Here is a 22,252-nt window from a genome sequence, read left to right on the forward strand (position 1 = left end):
TAAGATTTACAGTCCCTTGTGGATTGTTGTAAGAGCTATTAAGAGCCCCCGACAAACGATCTTCAAGAAAAATTTGGTTTACCACCTTGGAAACCCTGTGAGGCCTTTCTGCTCTGTGCTATGGGGTCCCTATGGGTCAGAACCCACTCACACTGGCTGGGTTGGACCTTCCTTAGCGGAGAGAGAGATGGCATGCCGAAAGAAGTAAAAAGCTGGGAGATGAACAGAAACTCACACATCAAAACTCACGGTCAAATAACATGTCCTGGCAGTGTTGGATTGGAGGCTGGCTTAACCCCAGGCTTGTTTGTGGTGATGTCATAGGGGTCGCATAGCAACCTGTGGACTCCCCTCAGCAGCACTCTTGAGCCTGCTTCCCTGGGCCAGAGATCGCAAGAGAGGCGAGAAGCCATGTTTTCTAAGATTTCACTTTGAGAGTCTCCATCCTTCTTGCTCGTGGTTTGAAAAATAACTTTTAAAAAGGAGAGGACGACCATGGAGAAGGAGACCTCCTCCACATACAGGAGACACCGTCCAGTCCCCGGAGTCCCGCCTTTGGGAATGGCATCCGGGCATCCCAAAGCGGCCAGCGAAGTGACCGAGCTTCAGAGGAGCCGGAGCGTGGGCGGCTTACACCAAAAGGGAGACCCCCCGAGCCGCCTCAAGAAGCTGAGGGTCGAGTTAGGTAAGAAAACAGAAAGACTTTGTTTTAAAGATGGTTCCGTGGTGTGGCCGGGCAGAGGAAGGAATCAAAGGGACCCCACTGGGGACCCCGCCTAGCTCCCGCTGGCCCTTTGCCTAAAGTTTTCATGGCCAGAGGTGAGAGGTTTATAGGTCACCCATCCACAGTCAGGTAGACACTTGAGCCTCATCTCTCCTGGATGTGAAAGGGCCTGGCAGGACAGCTTGAAAGTAGAGGCCAGTGTCTAAGGCACATTGGTGACCCGTTATGGGTGACATGGTTAGGAAGTTCTGTTGAGCAGACAGACAGAAGACACATGGAGTCTGAGGAGGATCTCTGAAGCCATTAGATGCAAGACAGCCCTCGGTCACCCTAGGTCCTAGTCTGTCCCCAAACACTTGAAATCTCTGGGACTTAGAATGAGCCCCTCGGGGCTAGGTTGTGCCTCTGAGGCATGTCTCCGATGCTCTGCAGGAAACCACTGTGGAATTTTCCAGGTCCCTGTGAATTAGCCGTGAATGCTCCTGGCATTTGGTAGTAAGCTTTAATTGTGCTTGACACAAATATGTCACTAGGTTTCCTATGCCTTAAATCTGGCAGTGTACAACATTGTAATATATTTCTTTTTTTTTTCAAATCATTTTATTGGGGCTCATACAACTCTTATCACAATCCATACATACATCAATTGTGTAAAGCACATCTATACATCGCTGCCCTCATCATTCTCAAAATTCGCCTTCCGCTTGTGTTCCTGGAATCAGCTCATCTTCCTTTTTTCCCTCCCCCTCCCTCCCTGCTCCCCCCTCCCTCATGAACCCTCAATAATTTATAAATTATTATTTTATCTTATCTTACACTGCCTGGCGTCTCCCTTCACCCACTTTCCTGTTGCCCATCCCCCAGAGAGGAGGTTATATGTAGATTCCTGAGATCAGCTCCCCTTTCTATGTCCCCTTCCTTCCCGGTATCGCCACTCTCACCGTTGGTCCTGAGGGGTTCATCTGTCCTAGATTCCCTGTGTTTCCAGAGCCCAACTGTACCACTGTGCATCCTCTGGTCCAACCAGGTTGGCAAGGCAGAATTGGGATCATGATAGTTAGAGGGAGGAAGCGTTTAAGAACTAGAGGAAGGTTGTGAGTTTCATTATTGCTACACTGAACCCTGAGTGACTCATCTCCTCCCCACTACCCCTCTGCAAGGGATGTCCAGTTGTCTATAGATGGGCACTGGATCCCCATCATGTGCTCCCTCATTCACGATGATATGATTTCCGCCCCCCCGCCTTTGGTGCTTGAAACCTGGTCCCCTCGCCCTTCATGATCACATATGTTGGTGTGCTGCTTCCATGTGGGATTTGTTGCTTCTGGGCTAAATGGCCGCTTGTTTATTTTCAAGCCTTTAAGTCCCCAGACACTACATCTCTTGATAGCCAGACTCCATCAGCCTTCTTCAGCACACTTACTTAAGCACACGTTCGTCTTCTGCTTTTATGTGGGGAAGGTGATCACACAATGATGGTTTTTGTTCTTTGGTGTCTGCTACCTGATCCCTTCAACACCTAGTGTTCACATAGGCTTGTGTGCTTCTTCTCTGTGGGCTTTGTTGCTTCCGAGTGTAATACATTTCTAAATACATCAGGGAGGACCATCATGGAGGTCAGAAGACTGGAGCTAAAACATCTTAGCCCGGCGAATGGAACTATACAGTGAATGTTAGGACAGATGCCCCCCTGGTTCAACCTCCCAAAGCATTTTCCCTGGAACACAAGACCCTTGGAGTTAGCTGGGAGACAGTCAGAGATACCCCAAACCCACTGCCACCTGGTGGACAAGAGAGGCCCTGGGAGGCTAGCTTGAAAGTAGTGGCCAGTATCTAAGGCACATTGTGGCTCAAAGTCCAAATGGAGCTGCTCCTTTGGGTTTCCCAAGCTGTACATCTGTCTGGGAGCAGAGCCGCGTGCTCCTTCTGCAGAGTGGCTGGTAGGTGGAATGTGCCAACCTTGCATTTAGTTAACAGCCCAACCTTGAACCCACAGCCTCACCAGAGATAGAGTAACTGTGAGTTCAGGCATTTCTCCAAAATGGTAGTGTTAATGGCCACCTTTAGCGGATTTAGTTTCTTGGGATTCCAATTGATTGTGAAAATGCCTACACCAGCAAACTCCTTTTTTTTAATCATTCTATTAGGGGCTAATACAACTCTTATCACAATCCATACATATATCAATTGTGTAAAGCACATTTGTACATTCATTGCCCCCATCATTCTCAAAACATTTGCTCTCCACCTAATCCCCTGGCATCAGCTCCTCATTTTTCCACTCCTTCCCTGCTCCCCCTCCCTCATGAACCCTTGATAATTTATGTTATTATTTTTCATATCTTGCCCTGTCCGATGTCTCCCCTCACCCACTTTTCTGTTGTCTGTCCCCCACCTGGGAGGAGGTCACATGCAGATCCTGTTAATAGGTTCTCCCTTTCCAACCCACCCTTCCTCCACCCTCCCAATATCGCCACTCACACCACTGGTCCTGAAGGGATCATCAACCCTGGAGTCTCTGTGTTTCCAGTTCCTATCTGTACCAGTGTACATCCTCTGGTCTAGACATATTTGTAAGGTAGAATTGGGATCATGATAGTGGGGGAGGAGGAAGCATTTAGGAACTAGAGGAAAGTTGTATTTTTCATCGTTGCTACATCGCACCCTGACTGGCTCGTCTCCTCCCTGAGACCCTTCTGTAAAGGGATGTCCAGTGGCCTACAAATGGGCTTTGGGTCTCCATTCCGCACTCCCCTACCTCATTAACTAAGATATGATTTTTTGTTCTTTGATGCCTGATAACTGATCCCTTCGGCACCTCGTGATCACACAGGCTGGTGTGCTTCTTCCATGTGGGCTTTGTTGTTTCTGAGTCAGATAGCCACTTGTTTACCTTCAAGATTTTAAGACCCCAGAAGCTATATCTTTTGATAGCCAGGCACCATTAGCTTTCTTCACCACATTTGCTTATTCACCCACTTTTTCTTCAGTGGTTGTGTCTGGAAGGTGAGCATCATAGAATGCCAATTTAATAGAAGAACGTATTCTTGCATTGAGGGAGTAATTGAATGGAGGCCCAATGTCCTTCTGCTACCTCGATACAAAACCTATAAATATATGCACATGGATCTATTTCCCCATGCTCATATATAAATACATTTGCATGTGTACATGCCTTTATTTAGACCTCTATAAATGCCCTTTGCCTCCCAGATCTTTCCTCTATTTCCTTTGACTTTCCTCTTGTCCCACTATCGTGCTCAGTCTTCATTTTGGTTTCAGTAATTCCTCTTGGTTACATTAACCTTGATCAAGCTGTACCAGGCCTCCTACACCCTCCTCACCACCGATTTGGATCACTTGTTGCTCCCTTGTCCCTGGGTTTGTTAACACCACTACCTTTCCCCCCACTTTCCCATGGCCCCCAGAACAGTGGATCCTGTTGTTTTCTCCTCCAGCTTTTTCATCCAGCCTATCTTATTTAGACAGACCTGCAGAGATAATAACATGCACAAAAACAAGAAAGAGCAAAAATAAGCAACACTATACAAGAAAACAAAAACAACACACCAATGACAAAAAACAAGCACAACAAGAAAGAAAAGTTTGTAGTTAGCTCAAGGACTGTTTATTGACCTTTAGGAGTGTTTTCCAGTCTAGTCTGTTGGGGCGCCACGCCCTGGCCCGAAAGTCCACCCTCAGCATTCCCTCGGGACCTTTCCATTCTATTCCCTTGCTGTTCTGTTGCACCCCCTTAGTGTTTTGCCTCAGTGTGGCGGGATCAGATTGGGGGCAATTCCCACACTGTGTCTTTGGTGTTGTCCCCTGTACGGCTATAGGTCAGTGAGGGATGTCATGTCTCATAGTGGGGCTGGCCATGTGGTCCTTTCTGTGGACTGGTTGCTCTATTCGGGAATATCGTCCTCAAGGCCTGGCGGGCCGAGATGTGCTCCACTCTCTCCTCCTCCCCCTTCATCTGCTCCCGTGTGCTCTGATCAGAAATGTCCCTCTCCCGGAGCTGCAGATTCAATGCCGTCCTTTGAAATAAATTCTTCTGGGGAGAGGGGCAGGTGTCCACATAGTAGTTGGGATTAGGGCCGGCCCCCCAGACCTCTCCACTGGTTCCCCACTCCATGCCGGCATGTCAGCACACTCCTTTTACGAGGTTGTCCTTAGTCACTGTTATTGTCTTGGGTGCTATACTATTGGTTCTGACTCATAGCAGCTATCTGTCAACAGAGGGGAACACTGCCCGGTCCTGGCCATCTTCACATTGCTTCCTAGGATTGAGTCCACTGTTGGCAGCCACTGCATCAACCCTCTCATCAAGGGCATTTCTCTTTTGTGTTGTCCCTCTGCTTTATCAAGCATGGTGTCCTTTTTCCAGGGACTAGTCTCTAAACAAAGGATCACCATCCTTGCCTCTAAGGAACTTCCTGGCTCTACTTCTTCCAGGGCAGGTGTGTGTGTTCTGTTGGCAGTCGCCTTTCAATAGTCTTCACCAGCAGAGCAATTCTAATGCATCATTTCTTCTTCAGTGTGTCTTATTCAATGTCCAACTTTCACATTCATATGAGGTGAAAATATCCTGGGTTAGTTCAGGTGCACCCTAGTCCTCAAAGCAACACCGTGGCTTTTCAGTGCAGTGTGTCATTTGACTTCTTGATTGCTGTTTCCATAGCATTGACTATGGATGCAAGCAAAATGAAATTCTCGACAGCTTCAACCTTATCTCCATTAGTCGTGATGGTTCACTTGTGAGAATTTCTATTTTCTTTACATTGAGTTGTGATCCATACTGAAGGCTGCCATCCTTGATCTTTGTCAGCAAGTGTTTCAAGTCCTCCTCATGTTCAGCAAACAAGGTTGTGTCATCTACATATTGAATGTTGTTAGTAAGCCTTTGTATTAGGAGACTAGAGAAACAAATTCAGAGAGACTCATATGAGCATAAGAAAGAGGTTTATATTCAAGAGCAATTGAGTATTGAGAATGTCCCAGCCCAGATCAAGTCCGTAAGTCTGATATTAGTCCCTATGTCTGCCCATATGTTGGATACCAATCTATAAAGTCCTCTTCACACTCATGAAACATGTGTAATGACGCCAAATGCAGGAAGATCCACAGGCCAGCGGGTGGAAAGTCTTGTGGATCCAGTGGCATTGTAAGCATTTCAATGCTGGCAAGGATCTCCACATGGCTTCTCCAGCTCCCAGAGCTCTGGCTGCATCTGGGTAAGGTCCATGTGGCTTCTCAGGGATATCTCACAGGGAGTGGGCCAAGAGAGAGAGAGAGAGAGAGAGAGAGAGAGAGAGTTTCCTGCCTCTAAGGAGGAAATACTGGAGTTCCCAGAATCTTAGGAGAAAGCCAAGCCCACACAGAGGTCTCATTGGCTATGATCTGATTGACAGGCTAGACTCCATCCCTTCCCCCTGAATCCTCAAATTGACACCAGATATGAAATTACCACATCTTCTTTCAATCCTTATGCCACATTCTGTTTCATACAATCCACATTCTCTGATTATTTGCTTAGCATGTAGATTGTATGAGTATGGTGAAAGGCTACAATCCTAACTCATATCTTTCTTGATACATATCTCCATATTCAGTTCCCATAACTACCTCTTATCCTAGAATTTCCAGTCTTCTCGATGTTATGCATGGTTCCCGATGGACTTCACAGTCAAATGCCTTTTCATAGTCAATAAAACACAAGTAAACACTTCCTGGTATTCTCTGCTTTCTGCTGAGATACATTTGATATCAGCAGTGAAATCCCTCATTTCACATTCTCTTCTAAATCCAGCCTGAACCTCTGGCAGATCCTTTTCTTTTTTTTTTTTTTTTTAATTTTAACAATTTATTGGGGCTGATACAATTCTTTTCACAGTTCATACATATACATACATCAATTGTATAAAGCACATCTGTACAGTCTTTGCCCTAATCATTTTTTCTCTTTTCTTCTTTTACATTTTATTAGGGACTCAAACAACTCTTACCACAATCCATACATATACATACATCAATTGTATAAGCACATCCATACATTCCCTGCCCCAATCATTCTCAAGGCATTTGCTCTCCACTTAAGCCCCTTGCATCAGGTCCTCTTTTTTTCCCCCCTCCCTCCCCTATCCCCCCTCCCTCATATGCCCTTGGTAATTTATACATCGTTGTTTTGTCATATCTTGCCCTATCCGGAGTCTCCCTTCCCCCCTTCTCTGCTGTCCCTCTCCCAGGGAAGAGGTCACATGTGGATCCTTGTAATCAGTTCCCCCTTTCCAACCCACTCACCCTCCACTCTCCCAGCATCGTCCCTCACACCCTTGGTCCTGAAGGTATCATCCACCCTGGATTCCCTGTACCTCCAACCCTCATATGCACCAGTGTACAGCCTCTGTCCTATCCAGCCCTGCAAGGTAGAATTTGGATCATGGTAGTTGGGGGGAGGAAGCATCCAGGATCCGGGGGAAAGCTGTGTTCTTCATCGTTACTACCTCACACCCTAATTAACCCATCTCCTCTCCTAAACCCCTCTATGAGGGGATCTCCATTGGTCTACACTTGGGCCTTGGGTCTCAACTCTGCACTTCCCCCTTCATTTAATATGATATATATATACATATATATACATGCATATATACATATACACATATATACACATACATACACACACTTATATCTTTTTTTTTTTTGCATGATGCCTTATACCTGGTCCCTTGGGCACCTCGTGATCGCACTGGCCGGTGTGCTTCTTCCATGTGGGCTTATTTGCTTCTGAGCTAGATGGCCGCTTGTTCACCTTCAAGCCTTTAAGACCCCAGACACTATCTCTTTTGATAGCCGGGCACCATCAGCTTTCTTCACCACATTTGCTTATGCACCCATTTGTCTTCAGCGATCCTATCATGGAGGTGTGCAGTCAATGATATGATTTTTTGTTCTTTGATGCCTGGTAACTGATCCCTTTGGGACCACTCGCTCACTCAGGCTGGTGTGTTCTTCCATGTGGACTTTGTTGCTTCTGAGCTAGATGGCCGCTTGTTTATCTTCAAGCCTTTAAGACCCCAGTCACTATCTCTTTTGATAGCCGGGCACCATCAGCTTTCTTCACCACATTTACTTGTTCACCCACTTGGGCTCCAGCCGTTGTGTCGGGAGAGTGAGCATCATAGAGTTCCAATTTAATAAAAGAAGGTATTCATGCATTGAGGGAGTGTTTGAGTAGAGGTCTGGCAGATCCTTTTCAATGTACTGCTGCAACCGTTGTTGGATGATCTTAACACAAAATTTTACTTGCTTGTGATATGAATTATATTGTTCTATACTTTGCAGGTCCTGTTGTGTCACCTTTCTTTGTACTGGCAACAAATATGGATCTGTTCCAGACAGTTGGCAGGTAGCTGTCTTCCAGATTTTCTGGCAGAGACAAGTGTTTCCAGTGCTGCTTCAGTGTGTTGAAACTTTTCCATGGGTCTTCCTTCAATTCCTGGGTGCTTGTTTTTGGCTAATGCATTCAGTGCAGCTTGGACTCCTGCCCTCAGTGCCATTTGGTTTTGATCATATGCTTTCTCCTGAAGTGTTTGATTGTCTACTAGTTCTTTTTGGTACAGCGACTGTGTCTTCTTTGCATCGTTTGATGCTTCCTGCATCATTCACTATTTTACCCATAGAATCTTTCACTGTTGCAACTCCAGACTTGAGTGTTTTCTTGAGTTCTTTCAGTTTAAGATATGTTGAGCATGATCTTCCTTTTAGGTTTTCTAATGATAAGTCTTTTTATTATAATATTTTACTTAGTCTTCTCAAGCAGGTCTTTGACTTTATCATTTCTTCCATTTGCCTCAGCTCCAGGATAATTAAGAACAAATGATAGCACCTCTTCTAGTATCCATACTGATCTTTTATTTCCTATCTCTTTAATGACCTTGGTGGCTTTCTTCAGGAATGATGTCCTTGATCATCAGGTCACAGCTCATCGGGTCTTTGATCAGTGTTCACTGAAGCACACATGTTCTTGACATAGTCTGGATCTTCAAGTGGTATAGATGCAAGGTCATATTTTGGTTCTTGTGAACTTGTATTTTTTGTTTAGCTTCAACCTGAACTTACATATGAGCAATTGATGGTATGCTCCACAGTTAAGCTGTTTGAACTTCTAATTGAACTAACTGAACTTCTCCATTGTCTCTTTCTAAGGATATAGTTAATTTGATTTCTGTATATTCCATCTGAAGATGTCCACCTTTTGTGTTATTGAAAAAGGAATTTGTGATAAAGAAGCTGTTGGTCTTGCGTCATTCTACCAATCTATCTCCAGTTTCATTTCTATTACCAAGACCATATTTTCCAACTACTGTTCCTTCCTCTTTGTTTCCAACTTTGGCATTCTCATCATCAATAATTATCTTGGTTGAATTGATATCAGCAGTGGTTATCAGTAGGACCATGGAAATAAAACACATTGTGTATGAAATATAGTTTCTGTTCAAGCCGTAGGGGTTATATTAAGATAGTGGTATAAAGATCCAGAAATCTGTAAGGAGAATGGGGCTTGAGATAAATTGGGCTGGATATTCATGTGACATGAACAGCTGTCTCCTCCCCACCCACCCCACCCCTACAAACACACACAAACTCTGTTGCCTTTAAGCCCTTCACAGCCATGGCTTCTCTGATTTCCCCCCAGATTTTGAAAGATGTTTTGGTCAGGAGTATTTTACGTAGGGATAGAGGGGTATGTCTTTAGTTATCAGACATGGGACCTGGGGAAGAATTGTTTTAACTACTGTAAGGCTTGGTTTCCAAGCCTTATAGTCAGAAGTGCAAAAGTTGCCTGGTCCAATTAACAACGAATTCATTTCTTCCTTTCTTATGTTTAGTGGGCTTTCACCATATTACATGTTTATTGAGCTTTGTACAGACTTAGGCCAGTAAATATTGAGATGCGTAAGATAGTGGTTGACATCAGAGTCCAGGACCAGACTACAGATGATGGGGACTATCAAGGCACGATAAGCTATGGATGCCTATGGGGTGGAAGTAACTGACTGACTTGGAGGGGTGCACCCAGGGCCGTGGGCAGAGAGGTTTTGCAGATTGTGACATCTGAGCTGGATACTGGGAGATGGGTGAGATCACAGAATACACACTAGAGGGCTGCTCGAGGAGGGAACCAGCAAGAGCAGAAGAAAGAATCCACTAGAACCAGACACAGCATGCGTTTGAACTCACCCAACTCCTGGACACTGCACCCCCCACTCTTCTTAGCCCTCATCCATACTGTTCCCGCCACTAGACTGCCCACCCCTCATTATTCACCCAGCCCAAACTTAGCCCTCCCCTGTCTCCTAAGTAAAGAAAGAAGGCTCTGCACTAAGGCTCACCTCATGGAGCCTGGTGGCCTGGGGGATTACGTGCCTCTTGGACTGCTCATGTCCAGGCCAGCCGTCTCTTGCTTCCCAGGAGAAAGATGGTGCTTTCCACTTCTGCCCAGAGTCACAGCCTCAGAAACCCACAGGGGCCTGTTTATGCTGTCAGAGAGACTTACTGTGGGTCTGAATTGACTTGATGACAGGGAATCATGGTGCTACAGTCAAGATGATTAACTTGGGAACCATAGGGGCAGCTCTATATGGTCCTATAGGGTCCCTATGAGACCAAACTGACTTGGCAGCAGTGGCTTCTCTCTGGGAGTCCATCAGCGGAGACTTCCGGGTAGCTGTGACGCCGAGCAGCTTCAGGTGGAGCTTCCAGACACAGGTGGACTGAGAAGGGAGACCTGGTGATCTCCTGAAATGCAGCCAGTGGACACCCTTGGGCTCTCAATGGTCAGAATCCCAAGTGCATGTGGGTGCCATGAGGTGGGGGCCAAACTGCCGTCAGCTCACCAAGACTGCGCATGATTTTCTCTGGAGCAGCTTAGCCTCTTCTTCCAGCGCTCAACCACAGTCGCATGAGTGGGTGAAGGAATCGCTACTGTGTAAAGTAGGAGGGAGGCGGTGTCAAGAGGCTGAAGGGGTTGGCATAAAAGCAGTCTGTTAAAATAGCTAAGCAAAGTAGATGCATGCCCGGGCATGTTTTGAAAAGGTTGAGCTGAAGCAAGGAAGCTCTCTCTGTAGGGAATCATTGTTAGGACCATGACACTGGCTCTCCAAGGGTGGCCTTCCGCGGAGCCTCCCCAGCATGCCCCACCACATCACAGAAGCCGCTGTCGTCACAAAGACGAGCCTGGTAATCAGTCTGCCTCTCCTCCGGCTGAGGACGTAACAGCTCAGACAACACCACTAAGGGCAGTTCGCCAGCCCTCGGCCACCCTCCTCCCTGCTCCCAGTGTCCTACCTGGCAGTCATGGTCTGCTCCTTGACCTCTCGGGTCTCTTTGGACTGAATGAAATAGCCCAGATAAAGCTAGATCTCCTATGACGATCTCGCTTCCAAGTGACAAACCCAACCCAACACGGCCATCGAATTGATGCCGGCTCATAGTGACCCTGTAAGGCAGGGTAGAACCGCCCCTGATACCAAACATCAAAAATCACGTTGTATAATCCCACGACCTTCTAATCGAATTCCATTTCTCCCACCAATGTTGGAAGCCCCCGCATATTAATTCTAACCAAACACAACCAAACTCGCCACCGTCAACTCCATTCCGACTCATAACCACCCTAGCGGACAGGGTAGAACTTCCCTGTGCATTTCCAAGACTGTAACTCTTAACAGGAGTAGAAAGTCTTGTCTTTCTCCTGGAAAGCAGCTGGTGGTTTAGAACTGCTGATCCTATGGTTAGTGGTCCAACTCGGAACCACTATGCCACGGGGGCTCCTCTTGAAGAGTCCTAGTTGGGGTGGTGGGGGAAGCTTCAAGTGCGGTGGAGAGGGGGGCACAAAACGCACTACCAACGAGTGGAAGTCAACTCATAGTGGCCCCCTGTTGGTATCTGAGACTGTAACTGTTTGGGGGAGTAGAAGTCCAGTCTTTCTCCCACGGAATGGCTGGTTTCAAACTACTGGCCTGGGGGATCGAAGCCCAATTCATAGCCACTACACTCCCCTTCAAATGAAAGTAACCCACACGCAGTTTGAAACCATTTAAGTCTGAGCTGAAGAGGGCCAGCAAAGGAAATATTCCATTCGGATAATACAGCAAACTGTCTAAGCACCCTGCTGCTCCAATCATTCTCCTAACAAACTGCACAGCTCACAAGAACCGCTCTTTCCAGCATCGCCGTGGAACGCTCTGCCTTGGCCAGTATCCCTCCATTTTGTCATTTGGGGTCCCTCGCTGCCTCAGCAAACCTGGAGCCCCCCAGGTGTCCAGTCTTTCTTCACAAAGGGAGAAAGCCCACAAACACACCCACTCATGATTGTCACTTATCATAGGAGATGCACTTGGGTGAACAAGCAGACAGGGAGCTTCTCTACCGTGCTTTGGATAAAAGAAAAGCCATGCCTTTCATTGCAATGATTTCTACTTATAACCAGATACATTTTTATTGGAAAAAAGATAGATGTGAAGTGTTTCCCAACACACATAGACACAGCTACATAAGATAATATGTAAATTAGCGGCTGAAGGTTTTTGGTTTTGTTTTTAAACAAATTTTTAAGTATGCCGAAAAATGACTAATTTAAAATCATCAGGCTCCTCATTATCTGAGGTTAATTAACTACAGTGTCAAACCCTTTCCTCCCTAAGGGGCATCTTGAGAGCCAACAAGTTCTGAAAGAAACTCCAAAGAACTACAAAATGTACCGCCACCCCCAGTCCACTCCCAGGGGCTGCCTAGGGCCTCGGGAGGCATGATCTTCACCAGACTGAGGGCATATACTTCATCTACCATACAATTTAATCCTCCACGCATATTAAGATGTGTTGTGCGGTCATCGTCACTGCCTATTTCAGAACATTTCCTTGTCATAACTCATCACTGATAGCCCCCCACGCCCCACCCCCACCTCCCCTGCCACACCCCTGGGTAATTATTAATCCAGCTGCTGTCTCTCTAGATTTACCTCTCCTGGATATCATACACAGAAGGAAAATCATTCAACATAGAAACAGGAAGCAAGCAAACCAACAAAAAATCTCATAACAACATCAAAACAAAAATCTCAATCAAACAAAGCAAAAAAACATTAAAAACGGGAACAACTTTAAAACAGGTCAAAAGGGAGTCATATGACAAGATGCTACATTTCCACCCAACTAGATCTGCCATATTCACCATCACAGCGCGCTCTGTGTGAGAGCAAGGCTCTTCACGCCCCTGGACTCTACTCAGAGAGGGTTCAACAGAGGCTCAAACTGCACATGGACTTTGGGCTTCCGCTGTCCTCCGAAACTCTCTGCAAACCAGGTGTTCAGCATTTCAACCGTTCCCTCCTCTAGATTTGGATTTTATTATTTACAACCTTGGATCATACAGACTGGCATGCTTCCTCCATGTGGATTTCATGGACACCTCACTCAGACAGCTGTTTGTTAAAAATTTGCTTTCTACTTGAGCCCTTGGTATCAGCTCCTCATTTTCCCCCTCACTCCCCACTCTTCTCTCCCCTCTCCCTCATGAACCCTTGATAATTTATAAATTGTTGTTATTTTGTCATATCTTGCACTGTCTGACATCTCCCTTTACCCACTGTTCTGTTGTCCATCCCCCAGGGAGGAGGTTATATGCAGATTCTTGTAATCAGTTCCCCTTTTCTATCCCCCTTTCCCTCAACTCTCCTGGTATCGCCACTCTCACCACTGGTCCTGAGGGGTTCATCTGTCCTGGGTTCCCTGTGTTTCCAGTTCCTATCTGTACCAGTGTACATCCTCTGGTCTAGCCAGGTTTCTAAGGTAGAATTGGGATCATGATAGTGTGTGTGGGGGGGGAAGCGTTTAAGAACTAGAGGAAGGTTGTGAGTTTCATCAATGCTACACTGCATCCTGAGTGACTCATCTCCTCCCCACTACCCTTCTGCAAGGGATGTCCAGTTGTCTACACATGGGCATTGGGTCACCATTGCTCACTACCCCTCATTCACGATGATATGATTTCTTTTTCCTTTAGTGCCTAATACCTGGTCCCTTCTACCCTTCATGATCGCACAGGCTAGTGTGCTTCTTCCATGTGGGCTTTGTTGCTTCTGAGCTGGATGGCCACTTGTTTACCTTCAAGCCTTTAAGACCCCAGACGTTATATCTCTTGATAGCCGGGCACCATCAGCTTTCTTCACCACACTTGCTTATGCACACATTTGTTTTCACCGTTTATATTGGGAAGGTAAGCACACAATGATGGTTTTTGTTCTTTGGTGTCGGCTACCTGGTCCCTTCAACACCTTGTGATCACGCAGACTGGTGTGCTTCTTCCCTGTGGACTTTGTTACTTCTGAGCTAGATGGCCAAAGACAAATATGTGCATAAGCAAATGTGGTGAAGAAAGCCGATGGTGCCCGGTTATCAAAAGATATAGCATCTGGGGTCTTAGAGACTTATCTTTTAAAGAACCAGGTTCACAGGGCCAAGTTGCCAACAGCTGAAGAGATTAGATAGGAGGCCTAGGGTTGGTGAGTTGATGTGAACACAGGAGTAACCATTTGGCAAACAGGTGCGAATGGGTGCATAACTTGAGGAATGCCACCCGGTGTTGTTGAATGGAACACACATTGAAGTGGTGATAGCCCTGCTGTGTATATTTTCAACAGCAGCCTTTAAAAAAAAAGAACTATACTGCTTGAAAACTTTCTGGACACATGGACGTTTACATTTCATTAAAATACCATAAACCATCTATCTCTTCCTTCTGTAATCAAAGGAAATGAAGACTGAGGGGCAAGTGCCCTTTCCTACCCAACAATTTGAAGGTAATTTTTCCTTGATTGTAGACTGATAAAAATTACTAAACAGAAGACGGGGATTGGAAGAGTATTTTTGTATGTCCAGTTCCCTGAACCTCAGGAAATTCCAATAAACTGACCAAAAATTACTAACTCAAACTCATTGTCATTGAGTCAATTCTGACTCATAGCACCCCTAAGGCCAGGCTGGAAATGTCCCCGTGGGTTTCTGTGATTGTAATTCTTTTTTTAAAAAAATAAACCATTTATTGGGGGCTCTTACAGCTTTTATAATAATCATTACATCCATTGTATCAAGCACATTTGTACATATGTTGCAATCTCATTTGCAAAACATTTTAAAAATCATTTTATTGGGGGTTCTTACAGCTCTTATAACAATCCAACCATTCATTGTGTCAGGCACATTTGTACATATGTTGCCATCATCCTTTTCAAAACATTTTCTTTCCACTGGAGCCCTTGCCATCAGTTCCTCAATTTTCCTTTTGTCCTCAGAGTGGCTGGTGATTTGAACTGTGGACCTTGTAGTTAGCAGCCCAGTGTGTAACCCACGAAGCCACCAGGGCTCCTCTAATAAGCTGGTCGGTTGCCCTCTTCTCTCTTACACATGCTTTAAAAATCCTTACTACCTGGTGATCAAGTGTCCATTTTTTTAGTTGTTGTTTTTTTGTTTTCATGGAACAAGAATTATACTAAGAACACCTTGATACTGGCCCTTAGGGGAAGGGAACCAGGAGGAAATAATAGTCATGCTTACAAACAGATTGTAGATTCAAGGGGTGCCTTCCAGAGACTTAGACTCGCCCCCTTCACCACTGGCTGACATTCACCGGTGAGAGATGGCACTCTTTAAGAAGTGGCCAGCATGGGCCTCACCTCTCCTGATCCTGCTGTGGGTTTCCAGACCAGTGGTGGGACCAAGACGGGTCCCAGTAGCATGGAGGCTAAAGTGATTGGCTGCTAATCCAAAGGTCAGTGGGTTGAACCCACCATTCATTGTTCCTCCATAAAGATTTCACTGCCTTGGGAATCCTATGGGCCGGTCAACTCTGTCAGATGGAGTCGATGGCAGGGGTTTGGGATTAGTGTTTATGACATTAGCTAGATGGAAGCGGGCAAAGGGCAAAGAGGTGAAGTTGACAGGAATCGTGACACACAGGAGAGGTGGACACATGTTTCCCACATAACAGCACAAAGAAAGCAAAGAACAGATCGGACACCTTTCCTTAAGGAAGAGACCTGAGATGGTGAAAAGGCTGGGTAGAGAAAGACGGGATGTTCCTACTCTCCTGACAATGACTCAATGGCCTGTTGGGTTCGGGGTTTGGAGACAAGGGCATGGCGTGCAATCTTAGATGCAGGGGCCAGGAAAGACCATACCTGGAACGAGGAGCCATGCTACAAGGACCAACATTTCTAGCAAGAGACCTGCTAGAACGCCAGCCATGAGCCGAGTCAAAGTTCTGGCTCTACCTTCTACCAAGATTTTTAGACGCGAATAAACCCACCATGGAGGCCTGGGGGTGCTGTGGTTATGAGCCTGGCTGCAATTCACATGGACCACAGTTCAAAACCACCCACAGCTCCTCGGGAGTAAGACTAGACTTCTACTCTCGCAACAGTTACAGTCTCCGCAACCCACAGAGGGGCTCTACAGGTCAGCAATGACTCGATGGCGGTGACTTTGAGAGCGTGAAGACACCGACCCACAGGGACAGTTTGACCCTGCCCTTCAGGGTGGTCAGAAGTCAGAATGGCCCTAATGGCAGTGGGTTTAGTTTTCCAGTTTGGTTCAGGGCCCTTTCAATGAACTCACTCGTTCTGTTCAAACCTTCTCTGACTCTAGTCTGACTCTGGTCCCTGGACTGAACTCTTTCTTGGTAGCGGGATAAGAACCGAGGAGTGGAGAGGCTCGAAACCTTGAGCCATCTCCCGATAACAGTGGGATCAAGAGGGATTCCAAGAGGTTCCCACTGAGTCTGGAAAAGGAAAGAATTTATTGTAAAGACGTTTTAGCACAGTGAAGACTAGGTACCAAGTCCTCCAGACATGATTCCGTGAGCCCGTAGGATGTGGTAAGGGTGGAAAGGATACACACATGACGTCGGGAGCCTGTGCCGGTCTCGAGGCTCTGCGGACCACATGGGAAGCTGCTGGCACTCTGGCAATGAGCTCCGAGGTGGGTTTAAGGTGGGGCTGTGTGAGGTGCTGAGGATAACAAGTACAGAAGTGGGCAGCACGTTAGGGCATAGAAATGAGGTGGGAAACCCGGCCAAGGTGAATGCTCAAACTTGACCTCGGCCATAAAAATGAGTCCTCGAACTGATACCTTAGCATGGCCAGCAGAACCCAGCACGGCAGCACCAGGAGATGTTTTCTAGACTTGCGCTTGGGGAGGGAGCTCCCAGAGGCCCTTGGCTCCTCCAGGAACCCTGGTAGGACATGCGTGCTCCCCAGACACAGCTAAAGAAGGCACTGACAAGCACTTCTTTTCTTCCTCTCAGAGTCTGAAGAGCAGGGGAAAGACTCCAGAAGTGAAGCCGAAGACATTAGCTGGTAAGCGGGCCACCTTGTTTCCCGTGCTTGCACTCTAGGAAGACGCTTGGCTGAGAGCAGTGTGAGTGCAGGCAGAGAGGGCCGGGCGCCGAGTTCAAGACTCAGGAGGGCTCCAGGCACATCCTTGAGCACTCAGGTACGAGAGGTGTCTGAGAAGCCATCTGGCTAGGGGAAGGTGTGGTCCTGGAACTTGGATGGACTTTGGGAGGTGCTCAATGAGGAAACTTCTCCTGCCTTCCACCGCTTGTCCTGGGGCAATCCCAGCCATGCCTGGTGCTGAAAGCCTTAGAACTGATGTTCACCCATGGTGTCCAAGTGCAACCCGACTCGGAAAACACACATTGTCTCACCCAGACGGACCCCGAGGGCTCCGCAGAGGGCTTATTGGTTGGGGACCATCGAAGAAGAACGGTTGCTCTTGTCACGGAAGAGCAGTAAGTATCTCAGGGATGGCAGAAGAACAGACAAGTCTCTGTTGGCAGAAGTCCAGCCAGGATGCGCCTTAGAAGTGACGATGGAGAGACCTCGGCTCACGTCCTTTGGAGAAGGACATTGTGTGCGGTGCCTTAGAGGGTCAGCGAAAAGGAGGAAGCCTTTCAGTGAGATGGACTGACGCAGAGGCGACGGCGATGGGTGGCGGCGAGGATGCTGCTGCACTGAGCAGGGTGGCATTCTCTTGCACAGAACCGGCTGGGTAACACTTGGCATCTAACGAGGACGACAACAATAAGATCAATATAACCAAATCAGCCAGTGGAAGGGGTTTGGTTTTTCAAGAGAGGAGCCGTCTAGGCAGAGAGTGCCTTTGTCTTTCGGCTCTGCCACCACCTCCCACCGCACTAGCATTATTTCTGTGTGTCCGCCTTCCCTCGGCTGCTTCCCCAGGAGGTAGTCCTGGGCCCAGTTTCTCCAACCACCAGCCTCCCCCCACCCAAAGAGAAGTTAAAAATTACTGGATCAACCAGGATTTTCTTCCCCCCGCCCCCTCAAATTCTACTAGAAATATTCATTGGCATCCTAGACCAACCACCAGACATAGTATCTGGTTTACAAATGGCTGCTTCTGGTTGGAGAGCAACAAGGGAACTGGTCACTAACAGAAAAACCCCATCCAAGGACAGTCAAGGGATAGCATGAGCTGAGTGCTCCTGTGTCCGAGGAAAAGGCATGAGCCAGGCCTGGAGCTCTTCCCTGCATGGTTTAAAGAAGGTGATAGCCTCCAGTCCAGGTCAGTGCTGAGCAGGGACAACTCCACATCTTCACGGAGGCACTGCGACCACGTGTACTCATGTTGACCAATTCAAGAGCCAGGCACCCTCCCAAAGTCATCTCAAGTGGTGATGCTGGGGCCAGCTCCTACTGTCTGCACCATGTCACACATTCCTCTTGCTCCTGAACGCACCCCACAAACTGCCAATGGGACAAGGGGATCACTCAGCTGGGTATGAGAAACAGCAGAACCAGCCACAGACCCCATCCAATGCCATCAAGTCGCACGGTTCCATTTGCTATCATCCATTAGCCTATGGCCAGGGTGAGCATATTTTTTGGTTGGTGTTGGCCCGGGTTCCAGTCCATGAGCAAGGGTAGGCATTGTTTTTTGAAATGAACTTGGTTAGCTATAAATGCTAGTCCAGTCCAGAACTGGGCAGGATTTTGTTCGGGGTAAGCGTCTCCAGGAAAAAATGGGTCATCACAGGGAGGCGAGAAAGCCAGGCTTGTTCATCCAAGCAGGAGCTTTAAAATTCAGGGCCTCTTTAGCATAGTCTACAGGAGCCCTGGTGGCATAATAGGTGATGCGTTGGATTGCTGAGTGGGAGGTTGGCAGTTCGAAACTACCAGCTGCTCTGTGAGAGAAACCCAAAGGGACAGTTCTACCCTATCCTATAGGGTCACTATGAGTCATAATCCACTTGTTGGCCATGAGTTTGGTTTTATAGCACAGTCTGTACCAACATAAAGGAGACAGTAGCCTAGTGGAGCAATGGTTAAGCATTTAGCAGTTGAACCAAAGCATCGGTGGTTCAGTCCCCACAGCAGATTCCATTACTGTTCTGCTCCTGTAATAATTACAGCCTAGGAAACCCAATGAGGCACTTTACTTCATCACGGGGGTTGCTCTGAGTTGGAATAGACTCAATGGGTCCCAACAATAATGAGTTATAACATATGATCATCTTGTAGCCCCAACTGCCAATCCCAGAAGCTCCAGTGCTTCAAGAGCAAGAGCAGATGTTGGCTTAAAACGGCCTCCTACTGATGTCTATTCCATGCCATTTTTGTCCATGTATCTAGTCAGACAAACCTAGAAGTCAAGAAGGAAAAGAGTCAGGAAGCACCTGGGACGTTGGTCCACGATGGTGAAATAGTGGGACCGGAGGCTGGAAAGAGTGACTCTGAGGTCAGCATCAAGGAGGAAGAAGAGGATGCTGACAAGCGCCTCCAAGAGGCCAAGGTCAGGCCATATCTGTTTAGTATCGAGCCATTGGCTCCCTCTGGGCGAGTCCTGCCTCTGTTTACCGACTTGGTCTTCTTCTCCTTCACAGGCACAGGAACTGGCCTCCCCAAAACTAGACGACCTGCACACAGAGGCAAGGGCGGTTTACTTTCGTAATAGAGTAAGATTGGTCAGGCACAGCACATTGATCGAAGGGGTCATCTGGCTAGGGCACACCCACTGAAAGGAGTTGAACGCTGTCCTTAGAGAAACTCCAGGGCCCAGTGGTGTGCTTCCACGGCTCGGTCCCTGGGCATCTGAATCTCAGCTCGCGAGGGATCCTGGAGGGACATGCTACTCAACTTGGCACGGCCTAGACCCAGAAAAACACTCCCAAAGCCGCTACAGCACACCCTGATGCTGTAGACACACGGAGCTATATTCAGAATCCTCACGCTCGGAACTCATGACGGGAGGCGGCTTTGATTCTCCGTCCCAAAGGAGGAAGGAACGGCACCGGTTACATTTTGTTTGTCGGAACCAGGAATGGCAATAGATCCTCCTTGGTTCCGCTCCAGGGACCGGAGCTGTTCCTGAGAACTCCAGGGAAATCCCTTCCCCATCCCTAACTATCCCTCTCCCCTCCGTGTTGACTGAAGTGCTACCAGCACACGTTAGTCCACGCGTGTCTGGCCCGAACCGTTTCCAAGCAGAGACTTTACAACAGCAGCACCCCGAGCTGCTCAAGCCACTCACCTCCCAGTACACATCGGTCACCAACTGGGTGGAGAGTGAGGACCACAGGTCGGTGTTTCCAAGGAGGAGTTTCCAAGTTCTGCCCCGCTGAGCAGGCCTGGCAGGGAAGTGGGGGTGGGGTGGGACTTGCAGTTCTGGGAATTGAGCCCACCCTTAGATGCCCTGGTTCTGACGACCCAAGGGGAGGAGGTCCTCTGGGTTCTAAGGGACGAGATGACCCGTGGAGGAGAGAGGAGTCAATCACTAAGGAGTCCTGTCGCTAAGGGAGCTGGTCCCGTGCACCCCTCCCTCTCTACTTGGCCATTAGTGGTTGGGCTGGGCTACTCGGGCGCTCACCACTACACACTGTTGGTGTCTGGTGAAGCCAATGGGATCAACCACGCCCCATGTGGCGCTTGGTAGACTGTGTCTGCGATAAAGGCCACTTTTCTTCCCTATTGTCACCTGAGCCCTGTCACCTCTTTCTTGTTTCCATTCACAGAAGCCTTCTACGTTTGTGGAGATTGATCTGGCCGACCAAGCCGAAGAGGTAAGACAAAACTCTCAGACAGCCCCAAGCCACCCATGGGGGAAGCGCTGGTGCTCTCCAGGTGGGCTGCTGCCCCATGATGCATGTGGAGGAGAGCGAGGCAGAGGCCAGGGGCCAGACAAGGCCCGGAGAGCTCTGTTCACAACTGGCTTTGGGGAGGGGGGTGGGTTGGGGGAACTCTGCTGCCTCTTCTTTGCTTTTTCTCACTCAATCTGCTCAGATTCTGGCACCTACCAAGACTCTAGTTTCTGGATCAACCCTTAGAGTTCGTACAATTGTGCTGGAGGGGTGGACAGCCCACAGCTCTGGAGACTGAGAGACCCCGTGCCATGTTCAGCTCGGCTAGTCAATGCTTCAGGGGGGACCCCACACCTCCCTCTGTCTCGGGCCTCTCATCCTTCAACGGAGCCTGACAGCAGCCCCCACACAACAAGGCTGATTTGCACAGTGCCTGGTACACGGAAAGCCCCAAGCCTTAGCTTTCCCCATGAAGGGACACAAATATTCTAGAAAGCTGGGCCCGATTCCCTGCTGCAGTGGCTTTGGGCATTCATCTTTGGGGGGTTCTCTGCACTTCCCTCTGGACAAGCTGAAGCTTCTGCCTGGAGGTGAGCGTTGCTTGTCGGATACACCGCACCGGCTGTCTTTTCCCCTCCGAGGACATGCATTAGTAACTGCCCCCCAGAACTTCACACGGAGCCTCCACGCTTTCTAAGGACAGAGGGAGGGGCAGAAAGTTAGTGACAGAGCTGGGCCTTAGGATCCCAGGCTTTCCAACAAACAGGTCTTTAATGTACAATTCAGGGACCACGATGGCTTGAAATCCAGGGTCTCGTTTCTCGGTTAGGGGCCCCCAGTTGGAATGTTCCACTCAACAGCGGCTCCTTTGGTGGGAGGAAGCTCAGGGCGCATGCATTTCCCTATGAGCACCCCCAGGTTGTCACCTGAGTCTGCTCTTTGGACACTGATGCTCGCTCCTCATCCCTGGTCCCTGACAGATGCCTGGTCCCTGACCAACACCTGCTCCTTTTCACAGGTGGTAGCAAGTGCCGTGAAAGAGGAGAAAGAGCCCCAGGTGGATGCTGGATATTTGTCTGAAGACGAGTGAGTGATGATTCTGGAGTTTCCCGTGGTGGGGAGGGGAGACCGCTTTCTCTGCGATGGGTGCCCGTAGGGCCTCGGGTGTCTTGTGCAGGTTGGGAAGAAGGTGACCCCATCTATGTTCGCCGCTCTCACTGGGATTGTGCAGAGACCGAAGCATTCATCGCGATGGAAGGAGGGACAGTGAGGCAAGCAACAGGGCATCTAGCTTACCCAAGGGCTCAGACAACTCAGATGAGCTAGGCTTTAGTCACAAGACCCACCTCTCCCCCTTAGCCAGACTGCCTTCCT

At 48.1% G+C, this 22,252-nt stretch overlaps 1 protein-coding gene across 1 annotated transcript; it reads left to right on the forward strand.

Annotated features, from left to right (window-relative positions):
* The first annotated feature begins 495 nt into the window (after positions 1-495).
* C11H13orf46 (chromosome 11 C13orf46 homolog) lies at positions 496-21,968 on the forward strand. Its single transcript, XM_075562686.1, has 6 exons — positions 496-685; positions 805-819; positions 17,087-17,138; positions 19,434-19,593; positions 20,813-20,860; positions 21,897-21,968. The coding sequence occupies exons 1-6, from the start codon at positions 496-498 to the stop codon at positions 21,966-21,968; spliced, it is 537 nt and encodes a 178-aa protein (XP_075418801.1).
* The last annotated feature ends 284 nt before the right edge of the window (positions 21,969-22,252 follow it).

The sequence above is a fragment of the Tenrec ecaudatus genome, chromosome 11, assembly GCF_050624435.1.
Source record: "Tenrec ecaudatus isolate mTenEca1 chromosome 11, mTenEca1.hap1, whole genome shotgun sequence".
NCBI lineage: Eukaryota > Metazoa > Chordata > Mammalia > Afrosoricida > Tenrecidae > Tenrec > Tenrec ecaudatus.